General features: G+C 39.9%; 1 protein-coding gene and 2 long non-coding RNA genes across 3 annotated transcripts; 2 read left to right on the forward strand and 1 right to left on the reverse strand.

Annotated features, from left to right (window-relative positions):
* Window positions 1-11,009, forward strand: LOC130726416 (uncharacterized). Its single transcript, XR_009014827.1, has 2 exons — window positions 1-196; window positions 10,635-11,009. It is a non-coding gene; the product is annotated as an uncharacterized LOC130726416 (long non-coding RNA).
* LOC130726415 (cellulose synthase A catalytic subunit 7 [UDP-forming]) lies at window positions 6,653-12,470 on the reverse strand. The gene is made up of 13 exons (XM_057577672.1): window positions 12,310-12,470; window positions 11,966-12,161; window positions 11,493-11,692; window positions 11,311-11,407; window positions 11,040-11,154; window positions 10,653-10,919; window positions 10,029-10,374; window positions 9,567-9,830; window positions 9,253-9,465; window positions 8,833-9,043; window positions 8,526-8,722; window positions 7,957-8,310; window positions 6,653-7,541 (listed from the first exon to the last, which is right to left on the reverse strand). Exons 1-13 carry the CDS (start codon window positions 12,382-12,384, stop codon window positions 6,960-6,962), a joined length of 3,117 nt encoding a protein of 1,038 aa, XP_057433655.1. The 5' UTR covers window positions 12,385-12,470; the 3' UTR covers window positions 6,653-6,959.
* A 72-nt stretch (window positions 12,471-12,542) lies between these two features.
* On the forward strand, window positions 12,543-16,247 carry LOC130726417 (uncharacterized). Its single transcript, XR_009014828.1, has 2 exons — window positions 12,543-15,684; window positions 15,784-16,247. It is a non-coding gene; the product is annotated as an uncharacterized LOC130726417 (long non-coding RNA).
* The last annotated feature ends 1,886 nt before the right edge of the window (window positions 16,248-18,133 follow it).

Consider the following 18,133-nt stretch of genomic DNA (forward strand, 5'->3'; position numbering starts at 1 on the left):
GATTCTGCTTTATGATATGCATAAGCATATGAAGAAACAAAGGACTAAATCTCAAGCATAAATTTTGTTCCCCTCTCTCTTCTTCCTCCTTAAAATTCATGTTTTTTTAATGATTGGATTCGAATTATCTAAAAAAAAATGGATTCATACAAAGCAAAGCAGAAATCAGATCATCGGAATACAATGTTTTAATCAAGTAAGTTCTTTCCGACGCTGCTTCAATTTTGTTTTAGTTATTGCTGAAACTAGTTATCATTACAATATATCCTTTTGTTAATTTGGATAAACTTAAATAGCATGATTTTTTGTTTATAAAAAACATGATTAAAAAAAGAATCAAATCAGTAGTTTAGATTTAGGGTTTATTCATTATTAATGTGTTAACTTCAAGTTATAAAAAAATCTATTACTACAATTTTTCCGTGCTAACTTGTTAGAGAGTAAAAATCCCTAACAGGTAAGTAAGGTAGCAGAGCAATTTGCAGGAATAAATAGTCTGGAATTTATTAAGAACAGAGGTTGGTTCCTCCAAAAACAGGGCTGGTTCCCGTACAACTTAATAATTCTCAGATGATTCTCCTCCTTACACTCAATTCCTATATATAATACTCAATAAAGATACCATCCTAAAATAAAAGATATCAATTCCTAATAATAAAAGATAACTCCTAATAATAAAAGATTCTCCCTAATAATAAAGATAACTCCTAAGAATAAAACATTCTCTTCTAAAATAGAATATTAACTACGCAATTAAACCCCCTCAACTCTATGCCCCCTTCTAGAATAAACCCTCAACAGTGGAGGAACCTCTTGGGTCCTAACAATACTCCCCTCCAAAGATTTAACCTTGTCCTCAAGGTTGAAGTCTGGAAACTGCTCGTTGATCACAGTGAAGTCTTCCCAAGTAGCTTCTTCCGCAGCCTTGTGAAACCACTGAATCAAAACCTGGCGCTTCACCACATCCCCTTGCTGAACTTCCCTTACCTTCAACACACGATCGAGAACAAAGACTTCAGCCTGGTGCTCTAAATCCGGGGGTAACTCCGCCTGAACCTGACGTTCACCAATGACCTTCTTCAGCTGTGACACATGAAAAACAGGGTGAATGCGGGCGGAAGAAGGTAGCCGTAGTTGAAAAGCCACAGCCCCGAACTGTTTAGTCACCAAGTAAGGACCATAGAACCGAGCAGCCAGCTTAGGATGTAACCGAGAGGGCATAGAATTCTGACGATGCGGCTTAATTTTCAGGTAAAACCAATCTCCCACCTTGACATCGTGTGGGCGTCAGTGAGCGTTGGCATATTTCACCATGTGATTCTGAGCTCGCTCCAAGTGATACTTAAGCTGCTTCAAGGCTTCATCTCGATCCATTAGATCCTGGGCCACAGCTTCCACCAGCGTCTCCCCAGGAATGAAACGTGAAATGGAGGGAGGAGGGCGACCATAGACAATCTCAAATGGAGTGCTCTGCGCAGCAGAATGAAAACTGGTATTATACCAATATTCTGCCCAATGTATGAAATCAACCCAAGACTTGGGCTGCTCGGAGCTAAAACAACGCAAGTAAGTCTCAACCGTGCGATTCAGAACCTCGGTCTGCCCATCTGTCTCCGGGTGGTACGCTGTGCTCATTCTCAGAGTAGTCCCCTGCAATTTAAAAAGCTCTTGCCAAAAGTGACTCAAAAAGGTCGGGTCTCGATCACTCACGATGGAAATGGGAATGCCATGCAACCGGACCACTTCCTTCGAGAAAACTTCTGCAATTGAACGAGCGGAGTAGGGGTGCTTAATCAAAATGAAGTGTCCATACTTACTTAGCCTGTCAATCACCACCAACAGTGCATCATACCCCTTAGATTTAGGGAGGCCGATAATGAAATCCATACTAACCTCCTCCCAAACCGCGTTTGGTACAGGCAAGGGTTGGAGCAAACCCATAGGGGAAGCGGCCTGATACTTACTACGCTGACAAGTATGGCATGCTGCCACAAAATCCGTCACCGACTTCTTCATTCCCTTCCAGTACAGCGATTGGCCCACTCGGCGATAAGTCTTGAAAACCCCTGAATGACCACCAGTAGGAGTCGTATGAAACTCCTGTAAGAGCTTAGGAATCCACTTCGAAGTGGACGACAACACCCGTCGGCCCTGGTAATACAACCTCCCATTCTCCAAAGTGTAGGTAGGGTGTGAGTCCGGATCCTGCTGTACCTCCCCCATAATCTTGCCTAGAGTAGGATCCGAATGAACCTCGTCATCAAGTTCACTGGAATCAAGCCAGAAAGGTTTAGATAAAACCCTCAACTCTGTTTCCTCATACATTCTGGACAATGCATCCGCTGCCTTATTCGTAGCCCCCACCTTATATATAATGTCGAAATCATAGCCCAACAACTTAGCCAACCAATTCTGTTGGTTCTGAGTGGTAATCCGCTGCTCCAACAAATATTTCAGACTCCTCTGATCAGTGAAGACAGTGAAACGCCTCCCGAGAAGGTAGGGCCGCCAGCGCTGAATTGCGAGAACCAAGGCCATCAACTCCTTTTCATACACAGATTTCCTCAAAACCGAATCAGCTAGGCCCTTGCTGTAGTACGCCACAGGTCGCTTATCTTGCATCAAAACAACCCCTAAACCTGAACCGCAAGCATCACACTCGATAGCGAAGGGTTCTGAAAAATTCGGAAGGACCAACACCGGTGCTTGAGTTAGTGCTTCCTTGAGTGCATTGAAAGCATCAGTTGCTGCCCCGTTCCACTCAAAAGCTCCTTTCTTCAATAAATCTGTGAGCGGCTTTGCAATTCGCCCATAATTCCGTACAAACTTCCGATAATAACCAGTGAGACCAAGAAAACCCTGTAAAGCCTTGACAGAGCGCGGAGTAGGCCAATGTACTACAGCCTCCACTTTGGTGGGATCCATGGAAACTCCCTCGTGAGAGATTAGATGTCCTAAATAAGCAATGGTTGTTCTCCCAAAACTGCACTTTTTCCGGTTAGCAAAAAATTTATGACGACGAAGCAGTAACAATACCTCTGTCACGTGGCTCAAATGGTGCTCCCAATCTCTGCTGTACACCAGTATGTCATCGAAGAAGACTAAGACAAATTTCCGTAGGAAAGGTTGTAGCACAAAATTCATAGCACGCTGGAAGGTAGCCGGGGCGTTAGTGAGACCAAACGGCATAACTAAGGATTCATAATGTCCTTGATGAGTGCGAAAAGCCGTCTTCGGAATGTCCCCTTCACTCATCCGAATCTGATGATAACCTGCCTTCAGATCAATTTTAGAGAAGTACGCAGCACCAAATAACTCGTCCAGCAACTCCTCAATTACAGGGATGGGAAATTTGTCCGGCACCGTTGCTTTGTTCAAAGCTCTATAGTCGACACAAAATCGCCAACTGTCATCCTTCTTCTTAACTAGAATCACCGGGCTGGAGAAAGGACTGTTGCTAGGACGGATGATACCTTCTCGTAACATTTCAGCAACCTGCCTTTCAATCTCATCTTTTTGCAAGTGCGGATAACGGTAAGGACGAACATTAATGGGACTCGTGCCGTCCAAAAGAGAAATCTGGTGATCTACATCTCTACGCGGCGGAAGGCCTGTGGGCTTGTCAAAGACATCCCGAAACTGCTCCAGGAGTTTATGCAACTGGGACACTTTAACACTGTCCAAACGTTGCTCCTCACCGGCGCTCACCCGTCCTGTTCACGGAGCCACTCAAAATAAAACAGCATCATAGCAGCAACCTCTAACTCCGACGTTTTACCGAAGACCTTCGACGGTTGTCCCGACATCTGCAAACTGGAATCCCCACATAGGTGGATGATCGAGCCTTGAGCATGAAAAGTCATAGTGAGGGCCTTCCAATTATGTCGCACGTCTCCCAAAGAAGCCAGCCATGTCATGTCGAGGACCACATCCAAACCTCCAAGATCAAATAAGAAAAAATCGCCCACATAAGTGTACCCTTGCATCGTCAGCATCAAGTTCTTACAACAACCCTGAGACTTTTCACAACGTCCATTCCCCAGGTGAACTCCGAAACGCTGAGTAGGATGTGTTGCCAATCCCATTCGAGAGACCAAATCCGGAGCTACAAAGTTGTGACTAGCCCCGCAGTCAATAAGGACGTGCACCGCAACGCCCGCAATCTCGCCCCAAATTCTCATGGTTTTGGGAGGGGTAATAGTGCTAGGGACAAGATGCGCGAGCTCCATAGTCTGGCACTGCAACTGGTCCGCTAGATCCTCAACCAGCTCCTCTGCCTCAGTACTCGCCGCCTCCACGATAATCTCCTCAGTCTCACCTAGAATGGTAACGCGTAGGCTCGCGTTGGGACAGATATGATCCGAGGTATATGCCAAACCACAGCGAAAGCAAGTGCCATTGCGCAAGTGTTTTACGAACTCAGCATCCGGTAATCTCTGAGCGGGTCTAGGTCTCGAAGCTGCACCCTCTCGGCCGGGAAAAGTTGTGGTGGACCCAAAGGAAGAGCTACTTCGTTGGGCGGTAGCCATGTTGCGAGACCCTTGTGTGTCAGAACGAATTGGGGATGCCGCGGAACTGCTCACCGTAGCCGAAGAGGACCCGGCCGGGGAATTAGCCATGATGCCACCCCGAGTTGGAAAGCGTGGAGGAAAAGAACCGCGTTGAGATACCGAACGACCTTGGCCAAGAGACACTTCAGCTTCGACATCTTGAGCAAGCTCAATAGCGCGCGACAGTTCTGTAGGACGAAAAGAACGCACTCGATAGAGAATCTCGAGCTTGAGGCCCCCTACAAAATACCCCAACAACTGCTCGTCGGATGGATCGGGAATCTGAGCCACCAACGCTTCAAACTCGTTCACAAAATCAACAACAGAACCTGATTGACGGAGAGTCTTAAGTTGCTCGTAGACGTTCCCCTTACTACCGTCACCAAAACGCTGAAGCAAACGTGGAGTGAATGAACCCCATGTGAGGTCAGGAGTGCGACGCTGGAGATAACGGAACCAGTGGACAGCCACCCCTTCCATGCTAATGAAAGCAAGGTGCATCTTTTCTTCCTCGGTCACACGCTGGACAACAAAAAATTTCTCCGCCCGAGCAATCCAAGACATCGGATCGACCCCTTCAAATGTCGGCAGATCAACCTTTTTATGCCAAGGGCGAGGTGCAGGTCCGGTCAGATCAGCGGTGCTGTGGCCAGCGGACGAAGAACTGGACGACCCCGACACCTGTTGTGCCAAGGCGGTGATCATCCCCTCCAGCCGAGATAAGCCACTATCGACCGCCCCGTGGAGGTCATCGAGTCTTCCACGGACGTCCTCAATCTCTGTTGCCATAGTAGTTTGCCAAGCCTCCATGACAGCACAAAATTGTGAAAGAAAAACAAAACCGAAAAGTACGCAAATGTGAACAGAGCGCGATGAACAATAGCGCGGAATGCACAGTACGTGAGGAACAGTGTCACGGAGGAACAGTGTTGGCCAAGGGCAGGTCGGACCAATTTGTTAGAGAGTAAAAATCCCTAACAGGTAAGTAAGGTAGCAGAGCAATTTGCAGGAATAAATAGTCTGGAATTTATTAAGAACAGAGGCTGGTTCCTCCAAAAACAGGGCTGGTTCCCGTACAACTTAATAATTCTCAGATGATTCTCCTCCTTACACTCAATTCCTATATATAATACTAAATAAAGATACCATCCTAAAATAAAAGATATCAATTCCTAATAATAAAAGATAACTCCTAATAATAAAAGATTCTCCCTAATAATAAAGATAACTCCTAAGAATAAAACATTCTCTTCTAAAATAGAATATTAACTACGCAATTAAACCCCCTCAACTCTATGCCCCCTTCTAGAATAAACCCTCAACAGTGGAGGAACCTCTTGGGTCCTAACATAACTCTTACCATACATAAAGAAAGAATATACGCATGCTAGTTGGTTCTTTTTCTTCCTCTGTGTGTTTTGGAGTCCAGGATCATAGTTCATGAATTAATTGTCAAGCATTACTTGTCTCAATCTCAATACAAAAATAACATTCTTATATTGTAACTCTCTCTACACACTCAAACACTAACAACAACAACAGCAACAACAAACCAATGTGGAGTTTCTTAGTATTTGGATTAGGACCAACTCTACTCCAAAAGTTAGGGCTAACGCGAATTTTAAGTTGGTATCAGAGTCTATTTTGGATCTGTTCATCAGATGTCTAGCTCTGGATGTGAGGGGGTGTGCTAAGGTCCTACATTGACTAATTAAGTTGTTAAAATGAGTAGAGATATCCTCACCTCTGAGCTAGGTTTTAGGGCCTAATTTGGCTCAAATTCTAAGGCATGTGAACAATTTTTTCATTAAGCTATTCCAAGTCTATTATGAAGAAAACTGTGATTTTAACAAACAATGAAAAGAAAGCTAGGATTTTAGTAAAACTGTCTAGGCATGTCACGTGATCCTTCCCTCAGATGGTCACCACTTAGCTTGATCTTTGGAACCTGCTTAAGGCAGCTGATTCAGAATATGGCAGGTACAGTTCCTGCTGAACTTGCTGCCATTGCCCGTTATTACAATGTTTTAGTTTTCTTGTTCATACCATTAGTATTTTCTTCCTTATGCTGTTTTTATATATGCTTTTCAATTAGAGCATGATTCCAGTAAAAAGGCACACTACTCTTACAAATCTTGCAACAATGAATAGATTACACAGTCATTTTGATGCACTTGACAAATTACAATCCTTAGGCAGTTTGAGCTAAAACAATGGTAACCAAAATGTCACTGAGAACCTTTGCAAAAATGAGAACACTCTTTCATACTACACAAAATTTCCACCCTTTCCTTATTCATCTGTGTGCATTGCCACTTTGTTGGTTTGTGCATCATACTGTAAAATCAAGAATGTCCCACCACATCTTCTAAAGATGTCAATCAAAGAACTATAGGAAAACCAGCATTTTCAGCAGTTGATTCCACATAGCTTGGTGTCAGGTCCCTTAGTCTTAAGGACAAATGGATCAATTCTCACCCACAGCAAGGAGAAAATAGAAGCCAATAGCACTGACCAAATCACGACAATGGTCGGCGTGCGGTTCTGCCGACCCATCAAACCTTTGAGGAATGGATAGAGATGGACAATCACCCAGAAGGAAAAGAAGAGCTTCCCAAATAGTGGTCCCCAGGATTGGTAGCCATTGTTTATGGCATCTGAGACTCCAGCAACAACACCAACAATATTGATGATTAAGATAGTGGTTGGAGGAATTAGGAGGGTAGTCCACTTAATTGCATATAATTCGCCGAAGTCTTCATCATCTGTTGCCTTGGATGTAACAGTGAAGTTGGTGTCAATTCCAGCCAGAACCTTCAGAAGACCTTGTATAACAGCAAAGAGATGTGCTGATACACCACCAATGACCCAGAACTGCTCATTTCTCCACCATTCCTCAATGCTCACTCCACTCCATTTCAGCTCAATAACACCCGTTGCAATGATTGAAGAGAAGAGAGCAATAAAGTACAAACCAGCAAAAGTGCTTATCTGGATCATCAGCAAGCAAAAAAAGTAGCATTATAAGCAAAGAGGCTTGATAAGTTGGAATGAATTCTATAAGCACCTTGAGTAAGTATTAAAGGTCCTAGCTTTTTTTTAGCTAAAATGGATAATGGATTATAAGATTTGCCCTACTACACAATAAAGATTATTAGCATTCAAATTATGTCTTGTGGTTTTAAAGGTTATGATGGAAAGTGGGAGGTTATAATTTCATAAGCATATCATGTAAAATAGCATGTTTGGACCAACTTCTCTTTCCTCATAATCAATTATAGCACCCAGAAGTTATGGACAAAAGCTTCTCCCCAAAATTTATTTTGACTTCAAAATCGGTTGTAGAAGGATTTCCAAACATGCACTTAAATCTTTATAATATGAAGTGGAAGAAGAAAATTGTTACCGGAGGCATGATGAACTTGTCAGTGAGTAAGCAAACTGCAGGAAGAACACAGTAGGCAACAAGAGGGATGGAGGTGAAGGGGTAGATAGTTGTGTTGGCATAGGCAAATCTCTCAAGCCACTTTAGCTTCTTTTCCTTGTAGCCATACCATAAAGGGCAATGGTGACTGAAGAATATCTCAATGGAACCAAGGGCCCAACGAAGCACCTGGTTGAGCCGATCTGACAAGTTGATAGGAGCAGTACCCTTGAATGCAGCTCTCCTTGGCATGCAGTAAATGGACCTCCACCCCCGGCAATGCATCTTGAAACCTGTTAGAATATCCTCTGTGATAGATCCATAAATCCAGCCAACCTGCACAGTTGAAAAGGCATGGATGAGATAACTTTCTTAAGTAGAACAATTAAGTGTGTGTTTGCATACCAGATGAGTGCAATGTGAAAAAACTTTCATTCTAGTCCACAATAAGAGTTTCGTTTACTTTTTTTACGTATAATTGCTGATGCCAACAGATATCCAAGCATAGCCTAAGATATGAAGGAGTTATAAGTCAGGTGTTGTTGTTATACCTCAAGTCCCCATTCAGTTTTATCTTCATATCCACAGCTGATTACATGAATGGCTTCTTTAAGCATGCCAGCTGGACTTGAGGAAGGAGGTACACCACCCTCTTCCATCAAGGTGGAAGTCACAAATATAGAAGACTGTCCAAATTTCTTTTCAAAGTTCATCTGGGACATGAGCACTTCTTTGTCATCATCCATCCCTATTGAAACAAGTGAGAAAATTAAGGTTAGAGTAGCTACAAGGATATCAATTTGCATACAAACTAGTGCCAATAGATTAGAAAAATGATAGAAAAAACAAGATGAGAACCTTTTAGGCTTGCAGCCTCTCCATTTACATCACTCTTAGCATGCTTAAGCTTCTTGCGGCTTCCGAAACAAGGGCAGCAGTCACAGCTTACCATTTTCGGTCTCTTGGGACCCTTGGGAGGATTATATCCATATAAAGCTTGCCTCCTAAAAACACACCCTGTGCCGACATATACAGGACCTTGAATACCATCTAGACCCTTCATGTTAATCTGCAGAAAAAAATGTTGTAAAGGGGAAGAAATCAAGCATTCTGCTTACAACAACAACAAACAAAAGCCTTATCCCATTAAGTGAGGCCGGCTATATGGCTCACTTGATCCATATTAAAGATACGGCCATGTTTTACGTTGGCCAATTCTAAAAGAAAATCAATAGCATAGAAAAACTTGTTTTTTGGCAGTGTTTTGCATTGACTTACATCAAAGAAAACTGTGTTCCTGTTGGCGTAACGATCATGAGTATCTATGCCATCAAATCTCTGAGGAAACTGAACATAGCAAACCTTCTTCCCAGTTTGAGGGTCCATCAAGAAGCACATGGCCTCTCTGACAGCCTTGCTGTTATTGATATAATGATCACAATCCAAGTTCAGCATGAAAGGAGCATTTGTGAGAACAGCAGAGACCCGAACCTGGAAATTACAGCAATTATTTTAGGAGAACCAAATAACTGTTGTATTCAATGATGTGATGATGCAAGTAACAAGTAGCAAAAGCTGCTAAATTTTTTTACCAGAGCATTCATGGCACCAGCTTTCTTGTGATGTTGAAAACCAGGCCTTTTCTCTCTCGAAACATAAACAAGGCGAGGAAGCTGATTTCCTTCAGTATCAACACCTCCACTGTTTCCAAGAAAAACTTGAATCATCCCTGGATGATCCTTAGTGTTGTTCCCTGGCCATGGTGTCCCATCCTGCATGATCCACCCTTCTGGAGGAACCTTCTGTGCTTTTGCAACAAGTGCATTGATCCTAACCTTAAACTCTTCATATTCTCTCTGTCAAGCAAACCCAATTCAACATTGAATCCTTGTTCTAAACAGATAAATTCAAATCTTCAAACATTTTAGTACACATAGAGCCTGTTTGGATGCGAATCAAAGAACGCTTATTGGAGCTTATCCGGTGTTTTTTCTAGCAGATAAGCTTCAATATGTTCTCTTTAGTTCATATCCAAACGAGATCCTAATACATACCTTCATTGCTCGACGCTCTTTAACAAAGGTTGGTTGAACTTTGTCCTTAAGATAGTCAATTTTCTCACTGAAGTACATCTCAGGTGCTCGAGGTTCTATAGAAAATTTCTTACAGAATGGCACCCACTTCCTAGCAAACTCTGCAGTTTCTGACAGTGCTTCAAATGTACACATTGAAGCTCCATCATCAGAGATGTAGCATGATACCTTATCAACTGGGTAATCCACGGCCAAGATGGAGAGAATGGTGTTTGCTGTAACCAGAGGAGGTTCCTTCATGGGATCCACAGTACTAACAAAGAAATCTACTGGAGCAAGCATGTTGGGTTCACCTTCACGCTCATACCTGAAACATTTTGGTCAGCTACATAAGTTCAAACATATTTTGAGTTCATTTCAATATGTGCAAGTGCAATTTGCCACAAGGGCTTAATTAATCTGTTCACCGAAACGCGCCCTAAGTATATTCATTTGTTTAACATAACTTGCTAAGAAGTTTTCAAGGGGAAACAAATAAAATCAAATATGCATATCCTTTATGCTTTTGTCTCTTAATAAGTCTCTCCATCAAATTAACACTTCTAAGACAAAGTTGTGTTTTTGTAGGAATTGTGCAACCTTTACCTGATGGAAAGACGATCAAGGTAGGTCTCGCGATCAATGGGAAACCATTTGGGAAACTGATCAAGAATCCATGAAAATGCAAACCAGATCTCACAAATGATAGAGGTTAGCCATAGCCCCAGTGCATCATGTACCGGGTTCAGAATCCTGTATCTTAGGAAGAAAGCAAGAATAACAAGCCTTGCCACAATCACCATCCTGTATGGATTGATTTTGCTAGATGCTATTGGTACTTTCCTTGACAGTGGTTGCCTTGCTTCATCTAGCCTGCAATAACAATTTACATATACACATAATTTCTGTTATTCATTTGATCATTTCATTAATCATTATAGTTAATTATCAATTACTACATCATAGATAGTTTCCTAATTGCAATAAGCATACATAGATGCATCAGTATCTTCATCAGCTTCAGGCCCCAAATTTCCTTGCTGCAATTTCCAGTCATCCATTCTATCTTTCCATCCTTCCTCTTTCTTTTCATCCCATGCTACACTTCCTGGATTAGTCATCACAGCAAGCCATTTTATAAATAAATTTCATGACTTGAAGTATTCTAAGAAAAACATTTCAAGGATGTGTTCAACTGTTCATGTGACAAAAGGTTTCCACGAATGAAATTGAAATACGGCTTGTAAACTAGACTACATCTTACCAGATTCAGACATAGGATATGGATGGATTCGTTTATGCAGTGAAGAAGATAACATCTGCTCCCCATAATGTGATCCTACTGGAAATTCTCCACTTACCTGCATGCAATCATGAAGAACTCTTAGTTTTATTGAATATGAGAAAAAAATTCTAGTGTAGAATGAAATGGTGTGAAAATCTTACAGGTCGAGAACGGCCGCCAGAAATTACAGGTGGGAACTGGGAGTTCTCATCATCTTCAAGACCTCTTCCATAGCTCATCTTCCCATGAAGCAAGGCTTCTACAACATTGACCTGCTTGTTCTTTTGATCATCTATGTTGAACTCATGCTCAATGTCATCCACATCCTCTTCATCATCATCTCCTTCCACTCGTGGACTCCCTGAGCACAATTACAACATAATCAACAAACAGTAGTGATCATAATCAGTTTCCTTCCATGTTTACCTTGATTTCAACCAATTTCAATTGAACACTACTACAACTATATCTGACGACTGACAGTAGCATTAGTACACATTTTTAAAAGGAAGAACATTTTAAAAGTGAGTCACAAATCATTTCAGGCTCAATTTTAGCCAAACATGTTTTGTTTTAAATTTTTCATTTGAAACTTAAAACTGAAAACTCGCAAACACTCGACAAAAGTCCTTACCTTTGAGACGCTTGTATCTGGTCTTGCACTGTGGACAGTTCTGGCTTCCTTCTCTCCTTTCATACTCATAGCAAGGCCTGCACACTGGAAAACCACACTCATTGCAGGCCACAAACAAGTCTCCATCCACCGTGAGTCCCACGCCATCCCCACAAATCTCACACACTTGGCCATCCAAGTTCTTCAAAGGCTTGTGCTGCACCAAAGTAACATGACATGCATGATAGTTAATATTACTAATCAAACTAGTACTATTTGATCATAACAAACACAAAGAAGAAAAAGTGTTTATTCTAGTACATAACTTTCATCTTTCGTTGTTACTACTAGATTTTGATCATTACCTCTTCATGGCCATGAATGACCACAAGTTCATTGCGGTTATGTGACCCGGCGACCAGTCCAGCACTGGCTTCCATGGTGGTGACTTGGTGAAGGGGACACAAAACACAATAAGGTTGTCTTGTGGTGGAGTTGAGGTTGAGATCATAGAATACAAAAGTTTGTATTTTATGAAGGAAGATTGGTGTTGTTGAAGGGCTTGGTTTTCTTTTCTCACCTAATGTGTCCACATAAGGGTGCTGTGCTGTCATCTAGTTGTTGGTTGCAGGGTCTCCATTGCCTTAAAGCTAAGCTTCGTCCATGGTTCAACTTCAACCAACCACCTTGGCTTTCAAGCCTTCTCCAATAGCTATGTTGGTGAGCTTCTTGGGCTTCCTTCCTTTCCTTTTCAAACTTCCAACAATTTGCATGCCTCCAAAAATGGTCTCTGCTATGATATTTAATTTCAATTTTTTTACCGAGACAATCTTTTTCGAGGTGTTGAAAAGTTTTACATTAATTAGAAATAGGATAAATAAGTGTTTATAAAAGTTAAAAAATTCCCTACAAAGTATTTAAGATTTTAATTATTCTCTAGTCAGTCATTCGAATCAAAATGATTACTATGGGGTGACAAAACTCTTCGTATCAAGTACTTAGGTACTCTCCACTGAGTCAATCTCACTCGAACTATGAATGGGAAACCTACCTACACCAAGGATTTATATATTCTCCACGAGTCAATCTTGTTTGAACCAGATATGATCATGAAAAAACTCTCCTGACCAAATATTTAACAAACTATTTTTATTTTTCACCATGTTTTTTGGTTGTTCATATATCATATTAGAGGTTTGAATACTAGTGGGTAAGATGTGCAAAACCAGCTTAAAATTGATAGCTTGACTGATGTGAAAGAATGGTTTATTGGTATCAATTTCTTTGATGTTTGGTTAGTGAAAAGAACAAGTTATTTGAGGGATTTAAGCTATAACCAAACGAAAAGAATTAAAGAGGTCAACAAGGTAATATAAAATCAAACGAGCAAGGGCACTTTGTATGGTCATAAAGACTTGTTTTCAGAGATTTATCAATCATTAATGTACTCATACGGTCAAACTCTTTTCCTTGATATGGGGTGAATGAAATTCATATTTATCTCACGACTCACGTCAATGTACAATTGTCTTTGTACACAAGAATATTGAGTATTGACTCCTATAGACCGGTAGATTCAACTTATTTAGAACTCTTATTTCAAAAAAAAAAACAAAAAAAAACTTATTTACAACTCTAATAACATTTGTTTGATAATTGTGTTCTTTTAAACAATTAGTCGAGGAATCTACTCACTTATTATGATCTTAAAATCTCAAAAAAATTAATTTTATAACTGCCGACTGTGAGATATATCTATCAGTATATACAATAATCTCTTTATCTCTTATTTACCAACACATGTTAATTAGCTCAATAAAGATAAAACATTTTCCTTTAGAAAGTTGAGTGTTCAGTTGACGCGTGAGTCAAATCCACCCAAATTTTACTCATTAAATAAATAAACTCATCTCTCATTTGGACCGTTATTATTTATTTATTATTATGTAATTTAGCTCAGTTAATAAGAATATCCCAGACAAATTTAGTGCAATTTTACAGCTGTGTGTAGAAACCTTTTTTAATTCATGCACCAAATTAATCAAAAATGAAAAAGAATTAAAAAAATACAATTGTCATGAAATGAATGTGTTGCTTTCAGAGACTACGTTGTGTTGAAGTAAGAAAAAAAAACGTGTGATGAGCAATCTTGGGACGTAAGTACTTAAAAACTAAGCTAGCTACCATGAAATTGAAATCGTTAGGTACGTAAGTTGCAGCTTCTACATCTTGCGATAATGTAGTCACTCCAACTTTGAGATGAGATCTAGCAGTATATATCATATATATCAGAGAGAGCTTCCTTATAAAACTGGTATGTATATATGTGAGTGAGTTCCAATAATTTTACTTGCCATATCATCATGATTTCTATCTTTCATTCTTCTCGATCACACATTTAATTTGTTCTATAGTTAAGCAGATTTTGCAAATTCCTCAGAGAGGACCCAAATCAGTACAATATGCAGCAGCGTAACTCAATATCTGATCCATGTAACCTGCTTTCAAAAACTTCCGTGCAGCTTTCATGTGCACAAAATAGTCAAGTTTATCTATGTTAGTTCTGTTAATAAAGTTTAGAAAATTAGCTAAACAAGAGATTAAATGATTAAATGGGCCTTATACTTTTTTAATTTTTATATATTTTTTCAATAAAAAAATTCAAGGATTTCCCCAACACAAATTGTCAAAAAACTCAATAGCGTTTAGAAGGCTCAAATGTTTCACAACTAAGTAGAACATCATGTTGGTCATCCTGGGACGATGAAAGCGAGATTCATTTTGTCCAAAGAGATGGTCGAGTGATACAATGCCGGCATATTTATGAAACAATGGCAAGACTGTTTTACTTAAGGTCATTTCTATTGTTGAAAATCATAAATAAAACGTTGTCTAAATGACCCTGGACAAAAATTGAGTTAAACCATCCTCAGTAAGGTGTTCCAATAGTATGGTAATATGTGTTTTTATAAATTTCAACTCATTTAGTTATTCTTTTTATTTTATATTTTCTTAATATTCATTTTATTAAAATAATCTATTTACACAATGTATTTCTCAACCTTGTACCAAACGCCTCCAATGAATCAAACAATTTAGATAATAACGCACAAATCCTTTTCCAAATAAAAACTAAGAACCCTAAACCCCACGCTTTCTTTATTTGCTCATTTTATTAGTCTACAATTACCATGAGAATAACAGCCTTGCCCAAACTCTTATAGCTTGCTAGATGCATTTTTGTATGTTAATATTGCTAATTGGTAACCAAAGTATGCAATAGGGGGAACCTAATTAACACCGAAAACACACATTGATAGTTTTGGTGTTCTCCTTATGGCATGCATATCTTAGTTGAATCAATTCAAGAGCCAACGAAGAAGAAGACCCAGAAAGCGTGGAAGAAACTTGGAATTAGAGTTCTTTTGACGGAAATGTAATCCATTCAATTAGAAAATGTGCGAAAGAATATCCGACTTAGTACAAGTGTGGAAACTGGAAGGGAAAACATAAGAAGACCAACAACATCCTCATTTTGTACAGAGAATTTGGCCAAATAATGAGCCAATGTATTTGCTTCCTTAGCCACATATGCTTAAAAGAGATGAATTTGAAAGAAGTTGCAAGGCTCTTGATGTCTGCTACAATAAGCCCCAGGTAGGAATTGCGGACTGAGTTGTCTTGAATAGCATTAATCACCACGGTATATACAATCCGACTCCACCCACAAAATTGAAATGGTAACGTATAACTTCATATATTTTTGTTTTTTTTTATTCTTTATCAACCTTTGTGGTTTTTTGCATATCACAATAATCTATCTTTTTTTTTTTGAACAGAACACATTGATCTATCTTAAGACAAAAGAAAGACGAACCTAAAGAAATGACCTCTCGGCCCAGTTTTCTATCCACATGCCAACGTGCCAATTTTTTAAAATTCAACACAAAGATAGGGCCCATTAAAAAAAAGTGTTGCCGCCTCACATATGAGAGTTACGGATCCTCACAGTATGAAAATGTCATCTGAGACCCTCCGCTCGACCTCGTTCCTGTGCTAACAGAAGCTTTCCTTCTCTTTGTTTCAGAGACACTAATTAGCTCCCATTGATGTCGCTGAAGCCTCGTGCTTCTCCAATAGCCGCACAATGCAACTCCGACAGAGTCGATGAGTTTGCAACATGGGAGCACTGTTTAAAATTGATGATATAATCTGTGTTAATTTGCTTTTAGTCTTACAGGGGCTTTTGTAATACCTTTAGGGTTTTTACATCATGGTTTCACCTGGATGTTTCAGCTTTGTATGAGTGTGCATGCTAGTCTCTTAATTGTTTATCTTTGCATTGTGTTATTGCTCGCTGAGGTTTAGCCTCACATGTTGTAAGTGCTGTTTGGCAACCCTTTGGTATTGAATGAACTTTGAACCTCTGACAAAAAAAATAGATAAATTACACTCTTTATGGATTAATCCTCGGACCTTCTCATTCCTAGCTCATATGTCACCCAACTCTTACAACTTGTCATCTCAAACCTTCTATGTTATACGGAGAATTTTTATTTTCACGCCACGCCTCCCTTTAACCTTCTCCATAACTCCTTCTTTCTAGATTTAAACATTTCAATAACCCTTCTCTCAAGCTTTTTCTCTTCATAATGACCTCTCTCTCAAGTTTGCGGCCTTCATTTCCCCGCGATGGTATAAATTGGAGGTTCCAACAACGGATCGGATTCCCTCTGGTATTGAATCAGAGCTTCAACCACATGCAAGAAAGATAGCGATATGGGTACCAAATTTGCCTCCTCTTACCGAAAAGAGGGAAGAATGCAAATGATGTGAGTGGAGTTGGCGGTGCCCTAGGGAATGGGGAGAAGGTCCATAAAAAAGGAGGAAAAGTGAGGATTTTATTTCCAAATAAACAGTAGAAAGTAAATTTTAAAAATTGGGCTAGTAGCTTTTCAAAAAAATAAAATAAATAAATAGCAATTCCAATTCTACGGTGATTCATAGTGTTTTTAAAAACACGCAAATTCAAATTTTATAATACAATTATAATGGTGGAAATTATTATTAACTTATATTTTACTACATATTAATATTTTTTTAAAAAAGGATGGGTACCTTCATAGTTTTGCATTGGGGGTGCACGTTGGACACGTCAATCTGATGAGCCTGTCCTACCCGACTCGATTAGATGGAAAAAGTATGAAATGGATTCGGAAACAGATTTAATCGGATGAATTTGCAATAGACTCGATTGTAATAAGCCCCATAATAAACCTGATTTGTAATATTTTGAGAAGGAATTGGAGGGTGTCGTTGCATCATACTCTTCGTGAAGGTATTGCAGTTGCAAATTTATTTGCAAAAGAGGCAACGATAGTGTGTCGAAGGTTTGTCGATTCATCATCAACATTCTTCAGGCGTTGGTCGCTTTTGGCTGAAAACTGTAATGACATCTACTTTCTGAGACGTTAACCTGTGATTTTTCATTTATTTTCTTTTAGCATTGTGTACCCAAATGAATGGTCTTCATATTTTAGAGGCACCGCACCACCTCCAAGGTGCAAACAACCCATGTCTATTTTAGTTGAACCATTTGTTTGTTTGTAGGGTTTGCCCCTCTTTTTTTGGAGTAATTATGCGCCTATTTTATAAATCACATGCCAAAATGTCCACAATTAGAGCCTGAGCCACAAGAGTTGGTGGACTATCCCATCATACATTTTCAGGATTAACACTAACCAAAGCAGCCAATTCATGAGCTGCGACATTTGATTCTCTTCCAACATGAGCAAAGTGAATACTATTAAAATCACCAGATAAGCTAAGACATTCTTCAATAACAGGGGCAACATCATCTGATTACAAGAACGCGTCTGCAAAGCCTTAATAACAACCACAGAGTCCGACTCCACCACCACAACGTCCATCTCCAACTCCCGCATCTTATAAAGAGCCCATCACAGAGCCAATGCTTCCGCCATTGCGGCGCGTCCATCCTCCATTCTTCCATGCGCAAAGCAAAGCAGCCACCAAGAAAGATGCATCATGCTCATGGTCTCTTGCCAAACATACATCAATTTTATAAAAATTCAATCTAAAAACTTCTAACTAAAATCCATATCTTATATCTTATAAGTTATAACTATCCAATCCAAATACCATGACATAATATTAGTATCTTTTACG

This window comes from Lotus japonicus, chromosome 6 (genome assembly GCF_012489685.1).
Source record: "Lotus japonicus ecotype B-129 chromosome 6, LjGifu_v1.2".
Lineage (NCBI taxonomy): Eukaryota > Viridiplantae > Streptophyta > Magnoliopsida > Fabales > Fabaceae > Lotus > Lotus japonicus.